The sequence below is a fragment of the Pipistrellus kuhlii genome, unplaced genomic scaffold (assembly GCF_014108245.1).
Source record: "Pipistrellus kuhlii isolate mPipKuh1 unplaced genomic scaffold, mPipKuh1.p scaffold_m20_p_38, whole genome shotgun sequence".
In the NCBI taxonomy this organism is placed as follows: Eukaryota; Metazoa; Chordata; class Mammalia; order Chiroptera; family Vespertilionidae; genus Pipistrellus; species Pipistrellus kuhlii.
Window position 1 is genome coordinate 4,458,775 of NW_023425538.1, and position 21,223 is coordinate 4,479,997.

The 21,223-nt window shown below is 37.5% G+C and overlaps 1 protein-coding gene across 4 annotated transcripts in view; it reads right to left on the minus strand.

Moving 5' to 3' along the window:
* The window catches only part of ZNF540 (zinc finger protein 540), a 73,079-nt gene extending 52,073 nt beyond the window's left edge, over nt 1–21,006 (minus strand). For 2 of the 4 annotated variants that reach the window (XM_036408326.2, XM_045570933.1), the window contains exons 1-2: nt 20,565–21,006; nt 19,533–19,591 (exon numbers count right to left, since the gene is read on the minus strand). Coding sequence is in view for 1 of the 4 variants with exons in the window: in XM_036408328.2 (XP_036264221.1) it covers nt 19,533–19,591; nt 20,606–20,612 (66 nt within the window). In the remaining 3 variants the exon portion in view is untranslated. The remainder of the gene's footprint in view (nt 1–19,532; nt 19,592–20,564) is intronic. The other 2 variants (XM_036408328.2, XM_045570934.1) reach the window with 2 other exon arrangements.
* Nucleotides 21,007–21,223: the final 217 nt, after the last annotated feature.

A 21,223-nucleotide genomic window follows, 5' to 3' on the forward strand; every position in this document is an offset into this window, starting at 1 on the left:
GCGCAGGAGCCCATGGAGAACAAAGGGGTGCCACAGGCCAATCTGCTGAGCTTCCAGAACAAGGAAAAAGAAATCGAAGAAGTTCTCAATGTGAAGAAATCAAGTGAGAGCAAAAGATAGTAAAATTACTTAGGACAGAATACAAAGAAGATCTTGAAAAATCGAAGACTAAGTCAGAACTCAACTCAGCAGCCAACATTGCAACATAAATGCATGTGTTTTTTCTTAAAAAAAAAAAAGGACAGAATGTTGGAATGACGGTGGCCAGGCCTAGAGTGGCCAGGCACAAGGCAGTGGCGGCTAGGCCCGGAGCAGCAACAGCCAGGCCCCAGAGCAGCAGCAGCCAGAACCAGAGCAGCAACAGCCAGGCCTGGAGCAGTCAGCCCTGGGGCAGTGGCAGCCAGGCCTGAGGCAGAGGCGGCCAAGCCCAGGGTGGCCAGTCCAGGAACACCCAGGCCCGGAGTGGCCGGGCCCGGAGAAGCCAAGCCCAGAGCAGCCAGGTCGGGAGCAGCCAGGCCCAGAACAGCAGCTGCCAGGCTGGGAGCAGCCAGGCCCGGAGTGGCCGGGCCCAGAGCACCTGGGCCCAGAGCAGCCGGGTCCAGTGCGGCCAGGCTCAGAGCAGCAGCAGCCAAGCGCGGAGCAGCCAGGTCGGGAGTAGCAGTGGCCAGACCCGGAGCAGCTGGTTGTGGAACGGACCAGAGCAACCGAGGCCAGGCCCGGAACAGTTCTCTTCTCTCCTGCCCCCGCCCCAAGGCTGCCTCTCAGACATGGCTGGAAACTTTTGGGGGAACTTGAGGGTCTGCTGAATCAAGTGATGAAGGCTTAGATCTGGATGTGTTGAGTTAGTATAGCGCTGGGGTGTTGATCTGTGAGTACCTTGTGTGGGGCCTGGATGAGGTTGGTTGATCTATTTGGAAATGTCTTGTGTGTGAAGTGTATCCTTGGGCATGTGGAGGTATTATTGATTTGAGAAAATGCTAAGTAACTGATTTACTATCTGAAAAATTTAAAGTTCTGAAAGTTTAAGGTCTCTTGACAAAAAGAGGTTTTAAAGCTATCACCTTAATTTTAATGGAGAAAGGGAATGACAAGCCCTTCCCACCCAGAACAGGTAATCCAATTCCAACCAGCAGCTATGTTTAAACAATGTGTCCATTTACACTTGAATGGCTACACCTTTTGATAGCCTAGGGGCAAGTTTACATGTAAACAAGTTTGCTCTCAATTCCCAGGGCAGAAAAAAAAAACACAAGGTTTAAAATTATTAGATTTTAAAACTTACTCTTAGAAGTATAAAATTTATTAATTAAAAAAAAAAGGAGATTGAAAAACCTGATGAACAATAATAGCTGTTCATTGTAGTAGAGTCGGCGATATGGGAGGGGAGTCGGTGATATGGGAGGGGAGGAAGAGACTGAACATAAACTGTGCACCTATGGATGAGGACAATGGGGGTGGGGAGGGGGTGGAGGGTGGGGTGGGAACCTGGTGGAGGGGGGAAGAAATGAGGAACCTTTGTAATAATATGAACAATAAAGATTGATTAAAAAAAAATAAAAATAAATAAATAAATAAATAAAAAATGAGGAAATAAACTCATACAAATTCCAATATATATATATATTTAGAAGACCTGAATAGACATTTCTCCAAAGAGGACATACAAATTGCCAAGAGACATAAAAAATGCACAAAATCACAGAGAAATGCAAGTTGTTAAAGCCACAATGAGTTATCAACTCACACCTGTCAGAATGGCTATGATCAAAAAATCAACAAACAGCTGAAACCGGTTTGGCTCAGTGGTAGAGCGTCGGCCTGTGAACTGAAAGGTCTCAGGTTTGATTCTGGTCAAGGGCATGTACCTTGGTTTCGGGCACATCCCCTGTGGGGGGTGTGCAAGAGGCAGATGGTCGATGTTTCTCTCTCATCGACATTTCTAGCTCTCTATCTCTCTCCCTTCCTCTCTGTAAAAATCAATAAAATATATATTTTTAAAAATCAACAAACAACAAGTGCTGGAGATGATATGGAGAAAAGGGGACTCTAATTCACTGCTGATGGAAATGCAGATTGATGCAGCTACTATGGAAAACAGTATGGAGTTTCCTTAAAAATTTTAAATGGAACTGCCATTTAATCCAGCAATCCCACTTCTGGGAATGTATCCTTATAATCCCTAAAATACTAATGAGAAAGAATATATGCACCCCTATGTTATGGCAGCATTATTTACAATAGCTAAAATTTGGAAACTGCCCAAGTGCCCATCAATAGATAGATAAAAAAGCTGTGGGACATTTACACAATGGAGCTGTAAAAAAAAAAAAAAAAAAAAAAAAAAAAAGGGATCTCCTACCCTTTGGGACAGCCTGGAGACTGGATGACCTGTAGACTATTATGCTAAATGAAATAAGCCAACCTGAGAAAAACAAATACCACATGATCTCACTTATTTGTGAAATCTCATGAATAAAACGAATTGACCAACAAAATAAGACCGGAAGCATGGAGGCATGTAACAGACAGACATAACTTGATGTGGGGTGGGGGAACAAGGAGAGATAAACCAAAAAATTTATATACTTATATTCATAGATCTGGGGAAAGTAGGGCCTGGGTGGAAGGATGAAAAGGGGGAAGGATGGGAATGGGGGACATCTGTAATACTGTCAACAATAAAAAAATTTAAAAAATAAAGTGCTTGACACACATACACACAAATAAATCAATAATCAAATATTGGCAAGGATATGAAGAAAAGGGGTCATCATGCACTGTTGGTAGGATAGTAGATTTGTGCAGCCACCATGGAAAACAGCATGAAGGTCCCTCAAAAAATTAAATATAGCCCTAGTTGGTTTACTTAGTGGATAGAGTGTTGGCCTGTGAAGTGAAGGTCTCGGATTCATTTCTAATCAAGGGTACATGCCCAGGGCTGCAGGCTCAGTCCCCAGCAGGGGCATGCAGGAGGAAGCTGATCAATGATTCTCTCTCATCATTGATGTTTCTCTCTTTCTCTCCCTCTCCCTTCCTCTATAACTCAATAAAAACATATTTTAAAAATAAATTATATAGAAAAACAAAATACCTAGAACAGCAAAAAGATTCTTAAAAAAATTAAATAGAATATAACCAAGCTATTTCACTTCTGGGTATTTATCTGAAGAAATCCAAAACACTAATTTGTAAATGAATCCCTATGTTCATTGCAGTATTACTTACAACTAGAGGCCCAGAGCATGAAATTCATGCACTGGAGAAAGGGGGATTCCTCAACCTGGCCTGCCCCCTTTCACAGTCTGGGAGCCCTCAGAGGCAGGAGGTAACCTGGCAATCAGGAGAAGGCAATGCCTTCATTACACCTCGGCTGCTGCCACTGCTGGCAGCACAAGCCTCGGCTGGCACTGGTTACCTGAGCCTTGGGTGACCATGGGTGGCTGGGCAGCCACCATCCAAGGCTTGCCTGCATGCACCTTGGGCTGGCTCTGGATGGCTGGGGGGCTGAGAAGAATGGGTGATTCCAGAGATCGGTGCCCTGGCAGGGATGAGAGGACTGGGTGCCACCATCTTGTGGCTGTGGGTGCTGCCATCTTTGAGGGCATGAATCAATTAGCATATTCCCTCCTTATTGGCTGTAGGTGCCACCATCTTTGTGAGGGTGTGATGGCCAATTAGCATATTCCCTCTTTATTAGGTAGGCTAGCCAAGATACAGAAGCAAACTATCCTTTGATAGTTGACAGGATAAAGAAGATGTGATACCTACTGTATATATAATGAAATATTATTCAGCTATAGAAAAGAATGAAATTTTGCCATTTGTGACAACATGATGGACCTATAAGGCATTATGCTAAGTGAAATAAGTCAGACAGAAGAAGATAAATACCATATTATTTCATTTATATGTGAAATCTAAAAAATAAAATAAATGAACAAGAAAAACAGAAACAAATTCATTGACACAGAGACTTGGTGGTCATCAGATGGGAGCAGGATTGGGGAGTTTGGTGAAAAAACATGAAAGGATTAAGAAGTGCAAATGGGTAGCCATACAAAAATAGGAAATATTGCCAATATTTTAATAACTATGTGTTGTTAGATGGGTACTAGACTTATTAGGGTAATCTCTTCTCAAGTTATCTAAATGTATAATCAGTATGATGTATACCTGAAATTAGTATAATATTGTATGTCAACTGTAATTGAAAACTTAAAATTAAAAAATATGCCCTATGATTCTCAGTTTAGGAGAAGTCCTGGAGAAGGAGAGCAAGACAATAGGGGCCATGAAACTGCATTCCAGTGAAAATTTTGGCCATCTAATGTATAGAACTGTCTGGAAACCTAATTTGTGCTCTTGTTTCAATTCAATGTCTATTCCAGAGGTATTTGAGAGAAAGGCCTGTTTTTGGAAAGAACTGGTGTGCTCTGTATTCCTACTTCATAAGGAGAAAAGAGGACTGCAGTGCAACTACAATTCCAAGTGGAATTCAATAGGAGTTCTTAGGAAAATTCTCCCTGTATTCTCAGAGTTTAGAAGGCACAAAGACAGGCCCAATTCTCTCCTGGGACTGGACATGAGCCTCACAATAAGAGCTGCCTTGGGTCAGGATTTATTTCAAACCTATCAAAGAGAACTTTCTTGACCTCTAGAGAATGGCTCTTAAACCTTTTCTTGTCTCTTATTCCTTCTTTCCCTCCCTCCCCAATACCCCTTCCCCCCGGCCACACACTCCCAACCTAAGGGAGTTGAGAGTGCCTAGTAGGATAGAGAAGAATTTCAGGAAAAGGAAAGAAGCAACCATCAAGGCTTTCTTATGACAAATGTCTAGAAAAACCAAGAGTTTACACTTTTTTTTTTAAGTTTATGGTATTTATTAGTACCATAAAGTGAAAGCTTGTTATTACCCAACACTGACATCCATGGACAGAAAATTAACTAGGACACAGAGAAGATTGATAGAAATTATAGGAAAGAATAAAGCAATGGTTCTCGTCCTAACTGGTTTGGTTCAGCGGATAGAGCATCGGGCTGCGGTCTGAAAGGTCCCAGGTTTGATTCCAGTCAAGGGCATATACTTGGTTGTGGGCAGGAGGAAGCTGATCAATGTTTCTAACTCTTTATCCCTCTCCCTTCCTCTCTGTAAAAAATCAATAAAATATATATTTTTAAAAGCAACGGTTCTCTAGTTGTTTTCTAAGGAGTACTCTTTTTCTAATAGGTATAGAAAAATGTTAAATAATCCTATGGATAGTGTCTGCTTCCTGATTTTACTATTAAGGCTCTTAGTATTTTACCACTAGGCATTAGGCTAGTTTTTTATTTTACTTTTTAATATAAAAAATTTCAAACATACACCAAAGTAAATTTTAAACAGTATAAAAAGCCTCCAGGTACCCATTAACTAGCTGCCACAATTATAAAGTCATGGACAATACTATTTTATCTACTAGATTCTAAGACACTAATTTTAGGTAAGATTTATTTATTAACAGCTTTATGGAGAGAAACTTCACATATCATATAAGACATTCATTTAATGTATATAATTCAATTTCTTAGTATATATCACCAAAAATGTTCTAATTTTATGGAAATTGACTGTAAATGGGTTTTCTTTCAAAGGAAATGAAAATGACATTTTTAGTTAGAACATTTTCATCTCCCTTGAAAGAAAACCCATTTACAGTCAATTCCTATTTTCCTTCTTTCCCCAGACTTAAGCAACCACTAATTTACTTTCTACCTATTCTAGAAATTTCATATAAATGGAATCATACAATGAATGGCCTTTTGTAACTAGATTCTTTCACTTAACATGTTTTCTTGGTTATGTCCATGGTATAGCATGTATCAGAACATCATTTCTTTTTATTGGCAAATAATACCCCATTGTATAAATATATCACATTTTGTTTAACTATTGATGGATGGGCATTTGGATTACTTCCATTGTTGTGAATGCTACCATGAACATTCATGTACAAATTTTCGTTTGAATATGTTTTCAATTCTCTTGAATATATAACTAGGAGAGAATCTGCTGGGTCATATGGTAACTCTGCTTACTTTTTTAAGAACTACCAAACTGGTTTCTGAAATAGTTGCACTAATTTACATCCTACCAGCAATTTCTCCAATCCTATCCAACACTTCTTATGATCCATCCTTTTTACCATAGCCATCCTAGGAAGTCTGTAGGTATCTAGTAGATATCTCACTGTGGTTTTGATTTACACTTTCCTTGTAACTAATAACATTGAGTGATGCTAGTTTATAAGAACCCAATCTTTATAATGCTTTTCTATTATAAATTCCATTATAGTCCATTACTTTCTCAAAGGCATTCCCATTCATGCTGAAGTAGGCAATAACTCTATTTTCTAGCATTACAAAACAAGTGAGGGTGGTATAAACAGTTTGAGCGGCTAAAATGAGAAAGGGGAACCAATACATCTTGGCTAATGGAAAAGGGAACCAATACATCTTTGCACAGTTTTCGTCCAGAAGAATTGATTGGGGAATAAATTAAGACAGAACCTCTAACAGGTTTGGCTTGTGGATAGAGTGTCAGCCTGCGGACTGAAGGCTCCCAGGTTCTATTCCAGTCAAGGGCACATCCCCAGTAGGGGATGTGCATTAGGCAGCTGATCAATGTTTCTCTCTCATCTATTTTTTCTAACTCTCTATCCCTCTTCCTCCCTCTCTGTAAAAAAATCAATAAAATATATATTTTTAAAAATTAAGACAGAGAAGGAGACAAGATGGTGGCTGAACAGATGGACTTGTTCTGACCCTGGTATCCAGAACAGATAGAAGCAGCTTCTGAGTCGCTCAGGGAATATTGGCAGCTAAGGGGTAGCAGAACTCTAAAGGAAGATAAGAAAGGCTCCGCACTGGGCGGCAGAGACATTTCCCGAAGCTACGGGCTCAGAGGGAAGGCTGCACCATCTTACCAGGAAAGGAAGACCTTCTCTGAGGCCTGGAAAATCCACAGCAGAAGAGACCATCGAGCAGCTGTGACGCTCCAATCGGCGCAAACACGTGGATTCAAGGGAGTTCTTCAATCATCCATGGAAAGGTCAGAGTTTGGGGGGATAATATGAGGGATTTGGGTCACAGCTGCGCCTGCAGCTACTGTAGTCACTGCGTGCCCGAGCGGCCCCCCGCGCCGAGCTGCACCAAAAAAAGGTTGTGGCTGCAGAGAGAATCATGCCCTGCAAGACCCAGTGCTGGGTTTGGCGTAATCTTCCCAAAAATCGGGACTTTTTTAAAATGCCAAGGAACACTGGACAAATTGTTAAGAATCGGGACTGTCCCACCAAGGGTGGAACATCCTGACACCTTGGCGCAGACCCACCCTTTGCCTGATCCCCTTCACCTCCTTGCTTCTGAGTACTAGGGAAGGACTGCCCAGTTGGGCATATCTTGGGAGACTGCAGGGGGAAATTGTCTTCCTGGAAACATGGGATTGGAGCGAGAAGAGACAGTCTGGGAGCCAGCCGGCACCCTGGCAGCCTACCGGGACAAAACATAGAGCCATAGAGAAAGAAAGATTGGGAGGTCAAACCAGAAATACTGCCACCTAGAGGCTGAATTACAAACTGACTTTCCTTTTTTTTTTCCTTTCCTTTTTTTTTTCTTTTTTCTTTTAATTAATCAAAAATAAATGGACACAAATAACTAAGATATAGGCTACTTAAAATTAAGGACTACCTTACAAAACTGAGCTGCAGAGGAACGCTGGGAACTGCAATAATGTCTGAACCGAGAATCAGGTGTGCCAAATAGAATAACAGATGAAGTGAATGTCCACTAATGGACATTTTTATGCTAATTTTACTATTCTTTATTTTATTTTCATTTTTATATCTTTTATTTTATTTTCATTTTTACATCTTTTACTTAAGAAACATTTTTTTTTCTTTTTTCCTCACTTGATTTTACCTTTTCAATTTCAATCATCATTATTACTACTGCTATTTTGCATTTTTTGTTTCCTTTTTCTTCTTTTTTTTCGCCTGTATCATTTTATTTTCTCTTTATTTTACATTGAGATTAGTCTTCATTCTATTTTAATCTCTACTATAGCATCGTTCAACCCTATCTCAACTCAACCTTTACACCATCACTCTCTTACTAACCTTTACCCTTTTCATCTTTTGTTTATCTTATCCCTTTCTAGCTTTAGTTTTTCCCATATTCTTTCTGTATACCCCCTGCTAAAATTCTCACCATACTTCTAGACCTAATTTCCATCCCCCTGCTCCAAGTGTATAAATACCACTCTCTTCACTATATTAAATAGTTTTAAAAAACAAACAAAAACAAACTGTTCTCCTCTCTATCTTTTTGTTGTTGTTTGCATGAATGTTGATTATAGTGAATTTTTTTGCTTTTTAGTGAAATTGTTATACTTATTCTTGTGTTGTTATTGTTGTTTTGTATTTTTTTAAATCCTTTGGTTTTTTTACTTCTGTATATCATAGCCTTACTTAATAATATGGATATTGTAGTTTGTACTAATCTCCAAGTATTGTTGCTGGCATTTGCTGGGATCAGTGGTTGTTATATGGGAATTTTCTCCACATATATAAATAGTTTGTTTCCCCTTTCTCTCTTAGTCTATTTCTTGTCTCTCTCTCTCTCTCTCTCTCTCTCTCTCTCTCTCTCTCTCTTTCTCTCTCTCTCTCTCTCTTTCTCTTTCTCTTTTTCTTTTTTCCCTGTTTTCCAACTTCATTTTGATAATACTTTTTTTTTCTTTTTCTATCTCTTTATTTATCCTTCTTTTTTTTTTCTTTTTCTTTTTTTTTTTTTTTTTTACCTTTCTTCCTTCTCTCCTATCCAGTGGTCACCTTTATTAGAGGTTATTAATATCGCAAATACATTCCTGTTAAGTGCCTTTTGTGTTGTATCTGGTAGTATTGTATTTTGTGCCTTTAAATCAACACAGGAGAAGGAATACCACATAACCAGACATCTTGAAAAGAGAGACCATGGGGAGACAAAGAAATAGCCCACACATGAAGGAAAAGGAGGCATCACCAGAAAAGGAAGTAAACGAGTTAGAGGCAAGCAACCTACCAGAGCAAGAATTCAGAGTAATGATCATAGGATGCCTAAAAAGAATGGAAGAGAAATTTGATGATATGAATAAAAAACAAGAGGAAAAGAAGAGAACCAAGAGGAATTGAAGAAGAACCAAGAGGAATTGAAGAAGAACCAAGAGGAAATGAAGATGAACCAAGAAGAAATGAAAAATGACATGGCTACTATGAAGAACTCAATAGAAAACATCAAGACTAGACTAGAAGAAGCAGAGGACCGCAACAGTGAGCTAGAAGACAAGATGGAAAAAAAATACCCAATTAGAGCAGCTTCTGGGGGGAAAAAAATTTAAAAAGCAGGAGGAGAGTCTAAGGAAACTTTGGGACAATACAAAACAAAACAATATTAGAATAATAGGGGTTCCAGAAGGAAAGGAATCTGAGGAAGACATGGAAAACGTATTTCAAGAAATAATGACAAAAAACTTTCCTGAGATAGAGAAGAAAAACCCCACACAAATCCAAGATGCTCGCAGAGTCCCCAGCAAAATGAATCCCAGAAGACAGATGCCAAAGCACATTATAATTAAATTGGCAAACAACAATGACAAAGTAAGAATCTTAAAAGCAGCCAGAGAGAGACAGAAAGTTACATACAAAGGAACCCCCATCAGACTAGCAACTGATTTCTCAACAGAAACTTATAAGGCCAGAAGGGAATGGGATGAAATATACAAAGTCATGCAAAGAAAGGGTCTGAATCCAAGAATACTGTACCCAGCAAGGCTATCAATCAAAATTGAAGGAAAAATCAGGAGCTTCACAGACAAAAAAAGACTGAAGGAATTTATCTCCACCAAACCAGCAATGCAAGAAATGCTAAAGGGTCTACTGTAAAAATAAATAGGAAGTGAAGAAGGTACACGGGTATAGAATAAAAATGGCATCAAATGAGTACCTATCAATAATAACCTTAAATGTAAATGGATTAAATGCTCCAATCAAAAGACATAGGGTAACAGATTGGATAAGAAAACAAGACCCATATATCTGTTGTCTACAAGAAACCCACCTCAGAAAGAAAGATGCACACAGACTGAGGGTGAAGGGATGGAAAAGAGTTTTCCAGGCAAATGGAAATGGAAAAAAAAAAAAAAAAAAAAAAAAAAAAAAAAAAAAGCTGGGATAGCAATACTTATATCTGACAAATTAGATCTCAGAGTGAAGGACATAACAAGAGATAATGAAGGCCACTTCAGGCTGAAACCGGTTTGGCTCAGTGGTAGAGCTTCGGTCTGCGGACTGAAAGGTCCTGGGTTCGATTCCGGTCAAGGGCATGTACCTGGGCTTCGGGCACATCCCCAGTAGGGGGTGTGCAAGAGGCAGCTGTTCGATGCTTCTCTCTCATCGACGTTTCTAGCTCTCTATCTCTCTCCCTTCCTCTCTGTAAAAAATCAATAAAATATATTTTTTTTAAAAATGAAGGCCACTTCATAATATTGAAAGGAACAATCCAACAAGAAGAAATAACCCTGGTAAATATATATGCACCCAATACAGGAGCACCCAAATACATAAAAACAAAACAAAACAAAACAAAAAAAAACCTGCTGGAGGACATTAAGAGAGAGATTAACAGCAATATAATCATAGTAGGAGATTTTAATACCCCACTGTCACCCTTTGACAAATCATCTAAACAAAAAATCAGCAAAGAAATATCAATCCTATATGACTCACTAGACCAGATGGAATTAATTGACATCTTCAGAACATTCCACCCCAAAGCCACAGAATATACATTCTTCTCAAGTGCACATGGGACATTCATAAAGATAGACCACATTTTGAGAAATAGGAAAAGTCTCTTCAAGTTCAAGAAGATAGAAATCATATCAAGCAACTTCTCAGATCATACTGGCATAAAACTGGAAATTAACTACAATAGAAATAATCAAAAGAAATCAAACACATGGAGACTAAACAGCATGCTATTAAACAAGAACTGGGTTACCAGAGAAATCAAGAAAGAAATTAAAAACAATGAAAATGAAAACACAACAATCCAAAATCTATGGTATACAGCAAAAGCAGTTTTAAGAGGGAAGTTCCTATCCCTACAAACCTATTGCAAAAAAAAAAAAAAAAAAAAAAAAAAAAAAAAAAAAAAAAAAAAAAAAAAAAAACAAGAAAAAATGATAACAAATTATCTAAATCTACAACTCAAAGTGCTAGAAAAAGAGCAACAAGAAAAGCCCAGTGTAAGCAGAAGGAAGGAAATAACAAAAATCAGAGCAGAAATAAACGACATAGAGAACAAAGAAACAATACATAAGAATAACAAAACCAAGAGCTAGTTCTTTGAAAGGATAAACAAGATTGATGAACCTCTAACCAGGCTAACCAAGAAACAAAGAGAGAGGACTCAAATAAAAAAAATCAGAAATGAAAGAGGTGAAATAACAACAGACCCCGCCAAAATACAAAGGATTGTTACAAAATACTATGAACATCTCTATTCCAACAAAATGAACAATCTGGAGGAAATGGACATATTCCTATAAAAATACAACCTTCCAAAACTCAATCAGGAAGAATCTAAAAATGTCAATAGACCAGTGACTTTGTAAGAAATTGAAACAGTCATCAAAAAGCTTCCAGCAAACAAAAGCCCAGGGCCAGATGGCTTCACAGGAGAGTTTTACCAAACTTTCAAGGAAGAACTAAAACCTATCCTCCTCAGCCAATTCCAAAAAATTCAAGAGGAAGGAAAACTCCCAAACTCCTTCTATGAAGCTGGCATCACCCTAATACCAAAACCAGATAAAGACAACTCAATGAAAGAGAATTACAGGCTAACATCCCCCATGAACATAGATGCCAAAATCCTAAACAAAACTCTAGCAAATCGGCTCCAGCAGAACATCACAAAGATCAAACACCACAACCAAGTAGGATTTATTCTGGGAATGCAAGGATGGTACAATATCCGCAAATCAATAAACATGATACATCCCATAAACAAATTGAAAGATAAAAATCATATAGTCACATCAATTGATGCAGAAAAAGCATTTGATAAAATCCAACACCCTTTCCTGATAAAAATCTCAACAAGGAGGGAGTACAAGTATCATACATCAACATAATAAAAGCTATATATAATAAACCCACAGCCAACATCATACTCAATGGGCAAAAACTAAAACAATTCCCTCTAAGAAAAGGAACAAGACAGGGATGCCCACTATCGCCACTCCTCTTTGACATAGTACTGGAAGTACTAGCCATTGCAATTAGACAAGAAGAGGAAATAAAAGACATCCAAATTGGAAAAGAAGGAGTAAAGTTATTCTTATTTGCAGATGACATGATATTGTACATAAAAAAAACACAAAAGACTCCATTAAAAAACTAATTGACTTAATAAATGAATTTGGCAATGTAGCAGGATACAAAACTAATGCCAAGAAATCTTTGGCATTTCTATACACTAACAGTGAACCTGTAGAAACAGAGACTAAAAAAGCAATTCCATTTACCATCGCACCAAAAAAATTAAGATACCTAGGAATAAACTTAACTAAGGAGGTAAAGAACCTATATGCAGAAAATTACAGGACACTGAAAAAAGAGATAGAGGAAGATGTAAACAGATGGAATAACATACCACGTTCAAGGATTGGTAGATTCAATATCATCAAAATGTCCATACTTCCTAAAGCAATCTATAGGTTCAATGCACTCCCCATTAAAATACCAAGGGCATATTTCACTGACCTAGAAAGAATTCTCCAAAAGTTCATTTGGAACAATAAAAGACCCTGAATAGCCACAGCAATCCTGAGAAAGCAGAGTAAAGTAGGAGGGATTTCAATACCAGATTTCAAGCTGTATTACAAAGCTACTGTCCTCAAAACAGTCTGGTCTTGGCACAAGAACAGACATATAGATCAATGGAATAAAATCAAGAACCCAGATATCAACCCAAATCACTATGCTCAATTAATATTTGACAAAGGAGGCACGAGCATAAAATGGAGTCAAGACAATCTCTTCAACACATGGTGTTGGGAAAATTGGACAGATACATGCAAAAGAATGAAACTAGATCACCAACTTACACCATACACAAAAATAAACTCAAAATGGATACAGGACTTATACGTAAGACGGGAAACCATACAAATACTAGAAGCATCCAGAGGCAGCAAAATCTCAGACATATGCCAAAAGAACTTTTTTTGCTGATACTGCCCCTAGAGCAATGGAAGCTAAAGAGAAAATAAACAAACGGAACTACATCAAAATAAAAAGCTTTTTTACAGGAAAAGAAACCATCAACAAAACAAGAAAGCCCACCGTGTGGGAGAACATATTTGCAAATGTTACCACTGATAAAGGTCTAATCTCCAACATCTACAGACAGCTTATACAACTAAATAAAAGGAAGATGAATTATCCAATTTAAAAGATGGGCAATGGACCTAAATAGAATATTTTCAAAAGAAAACAGAAGGAAGGCCAAAAGGCACATGAAATCATGCTCAAATTCACTAATTATCCGAGAGATGCAAATCAAAACAACAATGTGGTACCATCTCACACCTGTCAGAATGGCCAACAGCAACAAGTCAACAAACGACAAGTGTTGGCGAGGTTGCGGAGAAAAAGGAACCCTTTTGCACTGCTGGTGGTAATGCAGACTGGTGCAACCACTGTGGAGAACAGTGTGGAGTTTTATCAAAAAACTGAAAATGGAACTCCCAATTGACCCAGTAATCCCACTCCTAGGAATATATCCCAAGAAACTAGAAACACCGATCAGAAAGGATATATGCACCCCTATGTTCATAGCAGCACAATCTACAATAGCTAGAATTTGAAAACAGCCTAGATGTTCATCAGCAGATGCTTGGATCAAAAAACTATGGTAAATCTACACAATGGAATGCTATGCTGCCATAAAAAAGAAGGAATTCTCATCATTTGCAGCAACCTGGATGGAATTGGAAAACATCATGCTGAGTGAAATAAGCCAATCAATGAAATGAAACACCACATGACCTCACTCATTTATGGATAATAAAGAGCGTTATAAACTGATGAACCAAAAGATAGATATAGAGACAGTAAAGCAACAAGCAGAATGTCAAATTACAGCGGGGAGGGTAGGGAGATCTGGGGGAGATAAGAGATCAACCAAAGGACTTGTAAGTACATATAAGTACAACCAATGTACATAAAACTCTGGAGAGGGAGGGTGTGTATGGGGGTGGCAATGTTAAAATATGTACACAGATAATAATTTAATTAAAAAAATGTAATAAATAAATAAATATTAAGACATAAAAAGATCAGGTCCAAGAAAACTGCTCATCCTGATTTTTTTCTTGAGTAATCTCCAGGTTTTCAGTTAACTTTTTATCTACATCACGTGTCAAACACAAGGCCCGCGGGCCAAATCCGTCCCGCCAGGCCTTGCATTGTGGCCAGCACCGCGCTGTCATCACTGCACTCTGCTGCGTTTCCATCACAATGACAGTTTATGACTGTTCAGTAAACCATTCGGCCCGCGATTTAGGCTGGATTTTAGATTTTGGCCCCTTCTCTGATTGAGTTCGACACCCCTAATCTACATCATACAAATTTAATTCAGAGTAAACCTGCTCAAAACAGTATATGTTTGTTTTTCACACACAATCTGTATTCTAACTCTTCTGCCATTGTGCCTGATAGCTTTTAGGTTAATAGAGTCAAAAGGAAAGTTATAGTCAGTGGAGTGTTCAATTATTTTATAATGAAGCTAATATTTAATAGCCTTCTGAGCAAGAAGGTGCCTACCTGAATGTGACATTTATTTTAAGTCTTATTATTTTTTTTCTTCAGCTCAAGTATTATTTTTTAATAAATACATATTTATTATGGAAATGCCTCAGATTTAATTATTTCCTCAATTAATTCCTCAATAATCTTACCAAACTAAGACAAAATTTTGAAAGCTGGAAAAAATCACTTACCATAAGAAAACTAGAGAGAAGTTCATGTGAACACAAAACCTTAAAAAGAAATCTTTTGAGCTCTAACACCACTTAAAATAGACGAATAACAGTATCATTTTTACCCAACATAAACTGTCAGGTATAACATAAGTGTCCCATTTTTGGTCTTTTATTCAATTCCAAGAAGGAAAAAAGAGAAGTGAAAACACAGTAAATGAAAAAAAGGAGTTCTTAGATAATAGCTGACTCCATGTCTTATATCAGAAAAAAAAATTTTGTTAGATCTGGAACCTTTTGCTGTTGCCAACAGGTTGTTTCCAAAAATATCACAGGTGCTGTGCTGAAAAGATTCCTTTTAAGATTCTCCTTACCCTGGCCAATTTGGCTCCTGGATAGAACGTTGGCCTGTGGATTGAAGAGTCCTGGATTTGATTCTGGTCAAGGGTTGTGGGCTCCATCCCCTGTAGGGAGCATGCAGGAGGTAGCTGATCAATGATTCTATTTCATCACTGAGGTTTCTAGCTCTCTCCCCCTCCCTTTCTCTCAGAAATCAAGAGAAATATGTTTGTTTGTTGTTGTTTTTTTTAAAGACTCTCCTTAACAGGGCTGTCTTTGGCTATGTAATAAAAATTTATGCAATGACATACTATACTTCTCCTGCCACTACTCCTTTTACTATAATAAAATCTGACAACCATCAGTAAGTTAAAACATTAGAAAATGATTTAAGCCCATAATAAATGAAGCATGAAAAATAGTATGAAGCATATAAAAGAGAGGGTGAATAAAAATAGTTTTTTCTTGCCATAATTAGTCACTGAGTACATATTTATTTTTTCTTGTCCTATTATTTATATTTTCTCATTCTATTATTTGTATATGACCTAATTAATGTGCTTGTTTTCAACTCTACAGTCTAAATAGTATAAACTCAGGGAACTTTGAAAAAGCCAGTCTCAGGAAAAAGGGACCACTATATCAAATCAGGGAAGGACTATCACAGCTCAAACTCACATAATAACCCAAGATAGAAAAGGTATTCCACATTAGTCAATACCAGCAGACACAAATCCAATAGAGATGGGGCAGGATAAAATAATAAATAAGTTGAATGTCCCAAAGAACTCATTTCATGCTTAACCCATTACCACCTAGGAAATAAACATTTTATTAACATATTAAATCCATCATGATAGCATGGTAAATTGTAATGACACTACAGGCCATGTAAAACTTAAAGCACAAATAATGCCCAATAAAGAAAATTAATTACAAAACTTAAAATCTGTAGTAAAAAATAAATTTACATGTCCAATGAAGTAGAAAAAGGGACTGAGTGTAATGGTCACTGGTTCAAGTTTTAATGATCTTTTACTGTGCAACCAAATCTCAGGTGCCATGCAAGAATTAAGAACTCAACCTTAAAATTAGTCTTCCCCGCCCCTCCCCCCCCCAAATCAGATTTGCTATTTGTGTCCTACCTCCTTTTTTTTCCTTTTGTAAATTTTGCTAGAATTTTATCAATGTATTAATCCCCAAAATAAACCTTTGGCTTTGTTGATGTTCTCTATTGTAGATTCATTATTTCTTTATTTACTTATTTTTTCTATCTATTTATCTATCTATCTATCTATTATTTATTTATTCATTCATTCATTTATTTATTGGGAGAGAGAAACCTTGATTGGTTATTTGTTTATTTACTTATTTATGGAGAGAGAGAAACCTTGATTGGTTGCCAGGGACAGAACCTGCAACCTGGTATGTGCCCAGATCAGGAATCAAACCCAAACCATTAAGTGTATAAGACAATGTTCTAACCAACTGAGCCACATCAGTCAAAGCAATTGTACATTCACTTTATGTTCTATTAATAATATATATAAATTTATATTTGAGCTCTTATTCTTATTATTTTCTATTTTATGCTTTCTTTCAGTTTCAGTATACTTTTTTCTTAACTTCTTGAGATGAATACATAGATCATTGGTTTATTTTGCATTCTTCTTTACTAGCATATACATTTATGGCTATATATTTTCTTCAGCTTCAGCAACACAACACATTTTTATATTTTCATTATCATATACTTAAAAATACTTTTAATTTCTATTGCAACTTCTTCTCTGATTCATCAGTTATGTATAAAACATTTCTTAAATCCCAAATATTGGAATTTTTTGTTATTAATTTCTATTTGTGTTTTTGTTATTAACTTCTACCTAACTCCACTATGGTCAGAAAACATATAATATTATTTCACTCTTCTGAAATATACTGAAATTCCCTTTATGGTTCATAATATAATAAATTTAGATAGCTGCTTCATATGCATCTGAAAGTAATATATACTGTAGCTATAAAGAACACTGTCCTATGTATATCAATTAGGTTGTTTGTCAATCACATTGTTCAAATATTATATACTTAACTGGGTTTTTATTGATTGCTTTATCAACTATTGAGCAAAGTGCTAAAAATCCCACACTACTATTGTGACTTGTCTGCTACTTCTTTTAGTTAGTTCTGTCAAATATATTTGAAGTAATTTTATGAAGGCATACACATTTAGAACTGTAATATCTTGCTAGTGGACTAACCTTTACATTATTAACTATCATTCTTTACCTCTAATAAAGCTTCCTGTTATAAAGATTATTCACATACAATGAGGTGAGTAGTATAAATTGATAGAACTATTTAGGGAAACTGTTAGTATTATATTAAAGCTGCTATATGCCTGAACTATGACATAGAATTTTACTCCTAGGGTCATACCCAATAAAAATGCATTCATATGTGCACCAAAAAACATGTACAAGTATGTTCACAGCAGCCTTTATCATAATAGCCCCAATATGAAAACAACTCAAATGCCAATCAATAATGGAATGAATAAAAAAATGTGGTATGTTCACTAAAGGGAATTTTAAACAATAATAATAAATGACTTACAACTAGGTGAAAGAACATAGATGAATTTCACATATTCATACTACATAATATCACATAGTACATTCATGCTACAAGTGAAATTTAATGTTGAACAAAAGAAGTCAAGCATAAAATAAGAGATATTGCGTGATTCTATTTACATAAAATTCAAGGATAGGTAAAAAATAATCTATGGCTATAGAAGACAAAATAATGATTATCTTTGGGAGAGATGGGAAGTGAGTAGATGGGACAAGAATCAGTATTCTGGAATGCTAGCAATATTCTATCTCCTGATCTGATTTGAGCTCTAGTTAAATGAATATACTCCTTTTATAATATTCATCAGACATATATTTTAATTTCTATACTTTGAGGAAAATGTATGTTATCCTTTTAAAACCACAAGCTGTATATATGTATATGGTTTTAAAAGAATAACATACATATATATCATTATATCTGCAGACTCATCAAAATTAAAATACCAAGTAACCAAGTATTAGAGAGAATACAGGATGACTATGTTTACAAACTGCTGTAGGAATTTAACTCAAACAAGCATTTTGAAAAATAATTTGGCAATATCTAGGAAATTTAAAGATACACACCTATTGTAAAGCCCAGCAATTCCATTGATACGTTTATACCCTAGGAAAGCATCATGTATGCCCCAAGATACTTATAAATATATGTTCAGAGCAGTCCTTTCAAAGGAGCCAAAAACTTGTCTCATCTACTCCTTAATCAAGCTGTATGTAATTTTATTAAACAATTCACAAGAGTGATCCTAAAGAAATATAGTATTGTGTAGGAAAATCAAGACTCAAAACATTACACAGCACAATTTAATTTCTAAGTTCAATGTCAAAACTAAATTATATATTTTAGGAATGTATAAATGTAAGGTAAATAAAACAACAAAAAATTACCACCTTAAAGTCAGGATAAGGATTAGTGTTTTTCTCTGTGGTAGGACTAACTGGGGTTTCTGAAGTGCTAATGCAAGTTTTTGTTAAACAGTGTCCCTTTATAGTTACTTCTTCAACTATATGCTTATATTTTAAGCACTTTTGTGTATGTGTGTAGTATTCAGAAATTTTTTTTAATGAATGAAAAAGAAACTAAATAATAGCTACAGATCATTTTAGTGAAAACATAAACTATAAAATGGTAAGTGCTGTAAGATTCCAAACTTGAAATAATGTATACTGTACATGCATAGAAAATATATTAGAAGGAAATAAATCAAAACATTAATTGTAACTTCCCATTTTCCAAATTCTTTAAAATAACTTCGGCATGTTTTGTGTTTAAAAAGGGAAAACTTAGCACACAGGAGTAACTGAGCTATTTCCTACATTAATATATGAACATCATGTAGAAGGAAATGAGGCTGTATGTATATTGGGATCTCTGTGCTCAACCCCAGGGCTTCCCATTATTTTCTTGACTGGAAAGTTGTAGCAAGAGGATACTTAACGAGTCTATGTTAAACAGTACAATCCAGGAGAAAGAGAGCATATAGGAAGCCCAATAGCACCTTGCATTTAGCTTGGTCCTCAGCTATTTCTCCTTCTGAGGACCTCTTGAGAAGAAGAGCTGAGGAAAGAGAAAGAAATCAGAGATACCAGGTTTTCCTTGTGATCCAGACTCATCAGATCAGAGGTAGCTTTGTACCCACACCAACCACTCATGGAAGAGACCAGAGGAGTCTGGGAGTGTGAGGAGGGGAAACATCTGTTGTCCAACACCAAAATTTGTCCTAACCTCACACATGAACACACTGTCCACCCTGGCACAATTACAGGCACCCTTCAACTGCACAAAGAATGCAAGTTACATGATCACACTCACATCCTCACAGTCACAGGCATCCAGTACACTTACTGCTGCTCACATTTATACAATCTCAATCATAAACACTCAGTCCTCAAATAACAGTCAGAGCCACATAATCACAGATTCTCTACACTCCGCGGGCGCGCGCGCGCGCGCGCGCGCGCACACACACACACACACACACACACAGTCACCCAACGTTGTAGAAATAGCCCAGCCAGTCGGCCTGGCTCAGTGTTTGAGCATCGACTTATGAAAGTCACAGTTGGATTCCCGGTCAGGGCTCATGCCTGGATTGGGGACTCAATCTCAGTGTCGGGTGTGCAGAAGGCAGCGATCAATGATTTTCTCTCATCACTGATGTTTCTATCTCTCTCTCCCTCTCCCTTCCTCCCTGAAATCAATAAAAATATATCTAAAGCAAAACAAAAAGTTATACGAACGCACACACAATAACAGTCAACCAAGGGTAAACAGTCACGCACAGTGCCGCATACTGTCACAATCACACACCTACAACGAGTTTAGTAAGAGAGTGATGGTGTAAAGGTCAAGTTGAGACACCTGCACACAGAATTCCGCGCATAATCAATCACATCCACCACGAGGCATACAATCTCACCCACACGCACAACGCCGCAGTCACGTAAGGTCACAATCGTACAGATGGAATCCCACACTTCTCCCCAGCCCGACCAATTCATACAGGCCCGAGACTCTTTCAGCAAGGCACCTGAGAAACCTGGTCAAGCTCCCAAGGCCAAGGCCACTCACCTTGCATTCCACCTTCCTGGGAGGCCCAGCACGGCAAGTGTAGAAGTGGACCGGTTCCCGCGGGGGCCTCTGGGAAACGTAGTCCCGGTTCCGTTTGGTCAAGATGGCGCCTGGTCTCTGGGTTTCCCGCTATCGCATAGGGGCTAAACCGACAGCCCCGCTATGAGTCTTTGAGAGCCAGATGCAGGCTTGGAATGCGCTCCCACACCAGATAGATCCCACACCTTGGAGACAAGTTTTCTCCATAGACCCGCCAATCCCAGGAGTCATAAGTTCCTTGAGAAATAGAAAAAGGTAGCCCAATTATCACTTGAAGTTGATTAGAGCCGCAAGTACTTCTGGGAAACGTAGTCTTGACCCAGAAAGGGTGAATCGCCCGCCCAAATAGAAGATTGTCATAGATGACTTTGGCATTGAGCTTTCCCACGGGGACCAGTGGAGCTGCCCCTCTTTTAGGACTTGTAAACCCACTCTGTGAATACTAAATAGCTATTTTGGCCTTCATCAGGTGGGAAACCGTCACTGCTCAGGAAGTGGAAACAAAGTCTCAAATCCAAATCACAGGAGGGAATGTAATCCCGAAGCCCAGAATGGGATTGACAAACTGTATTATAAAAT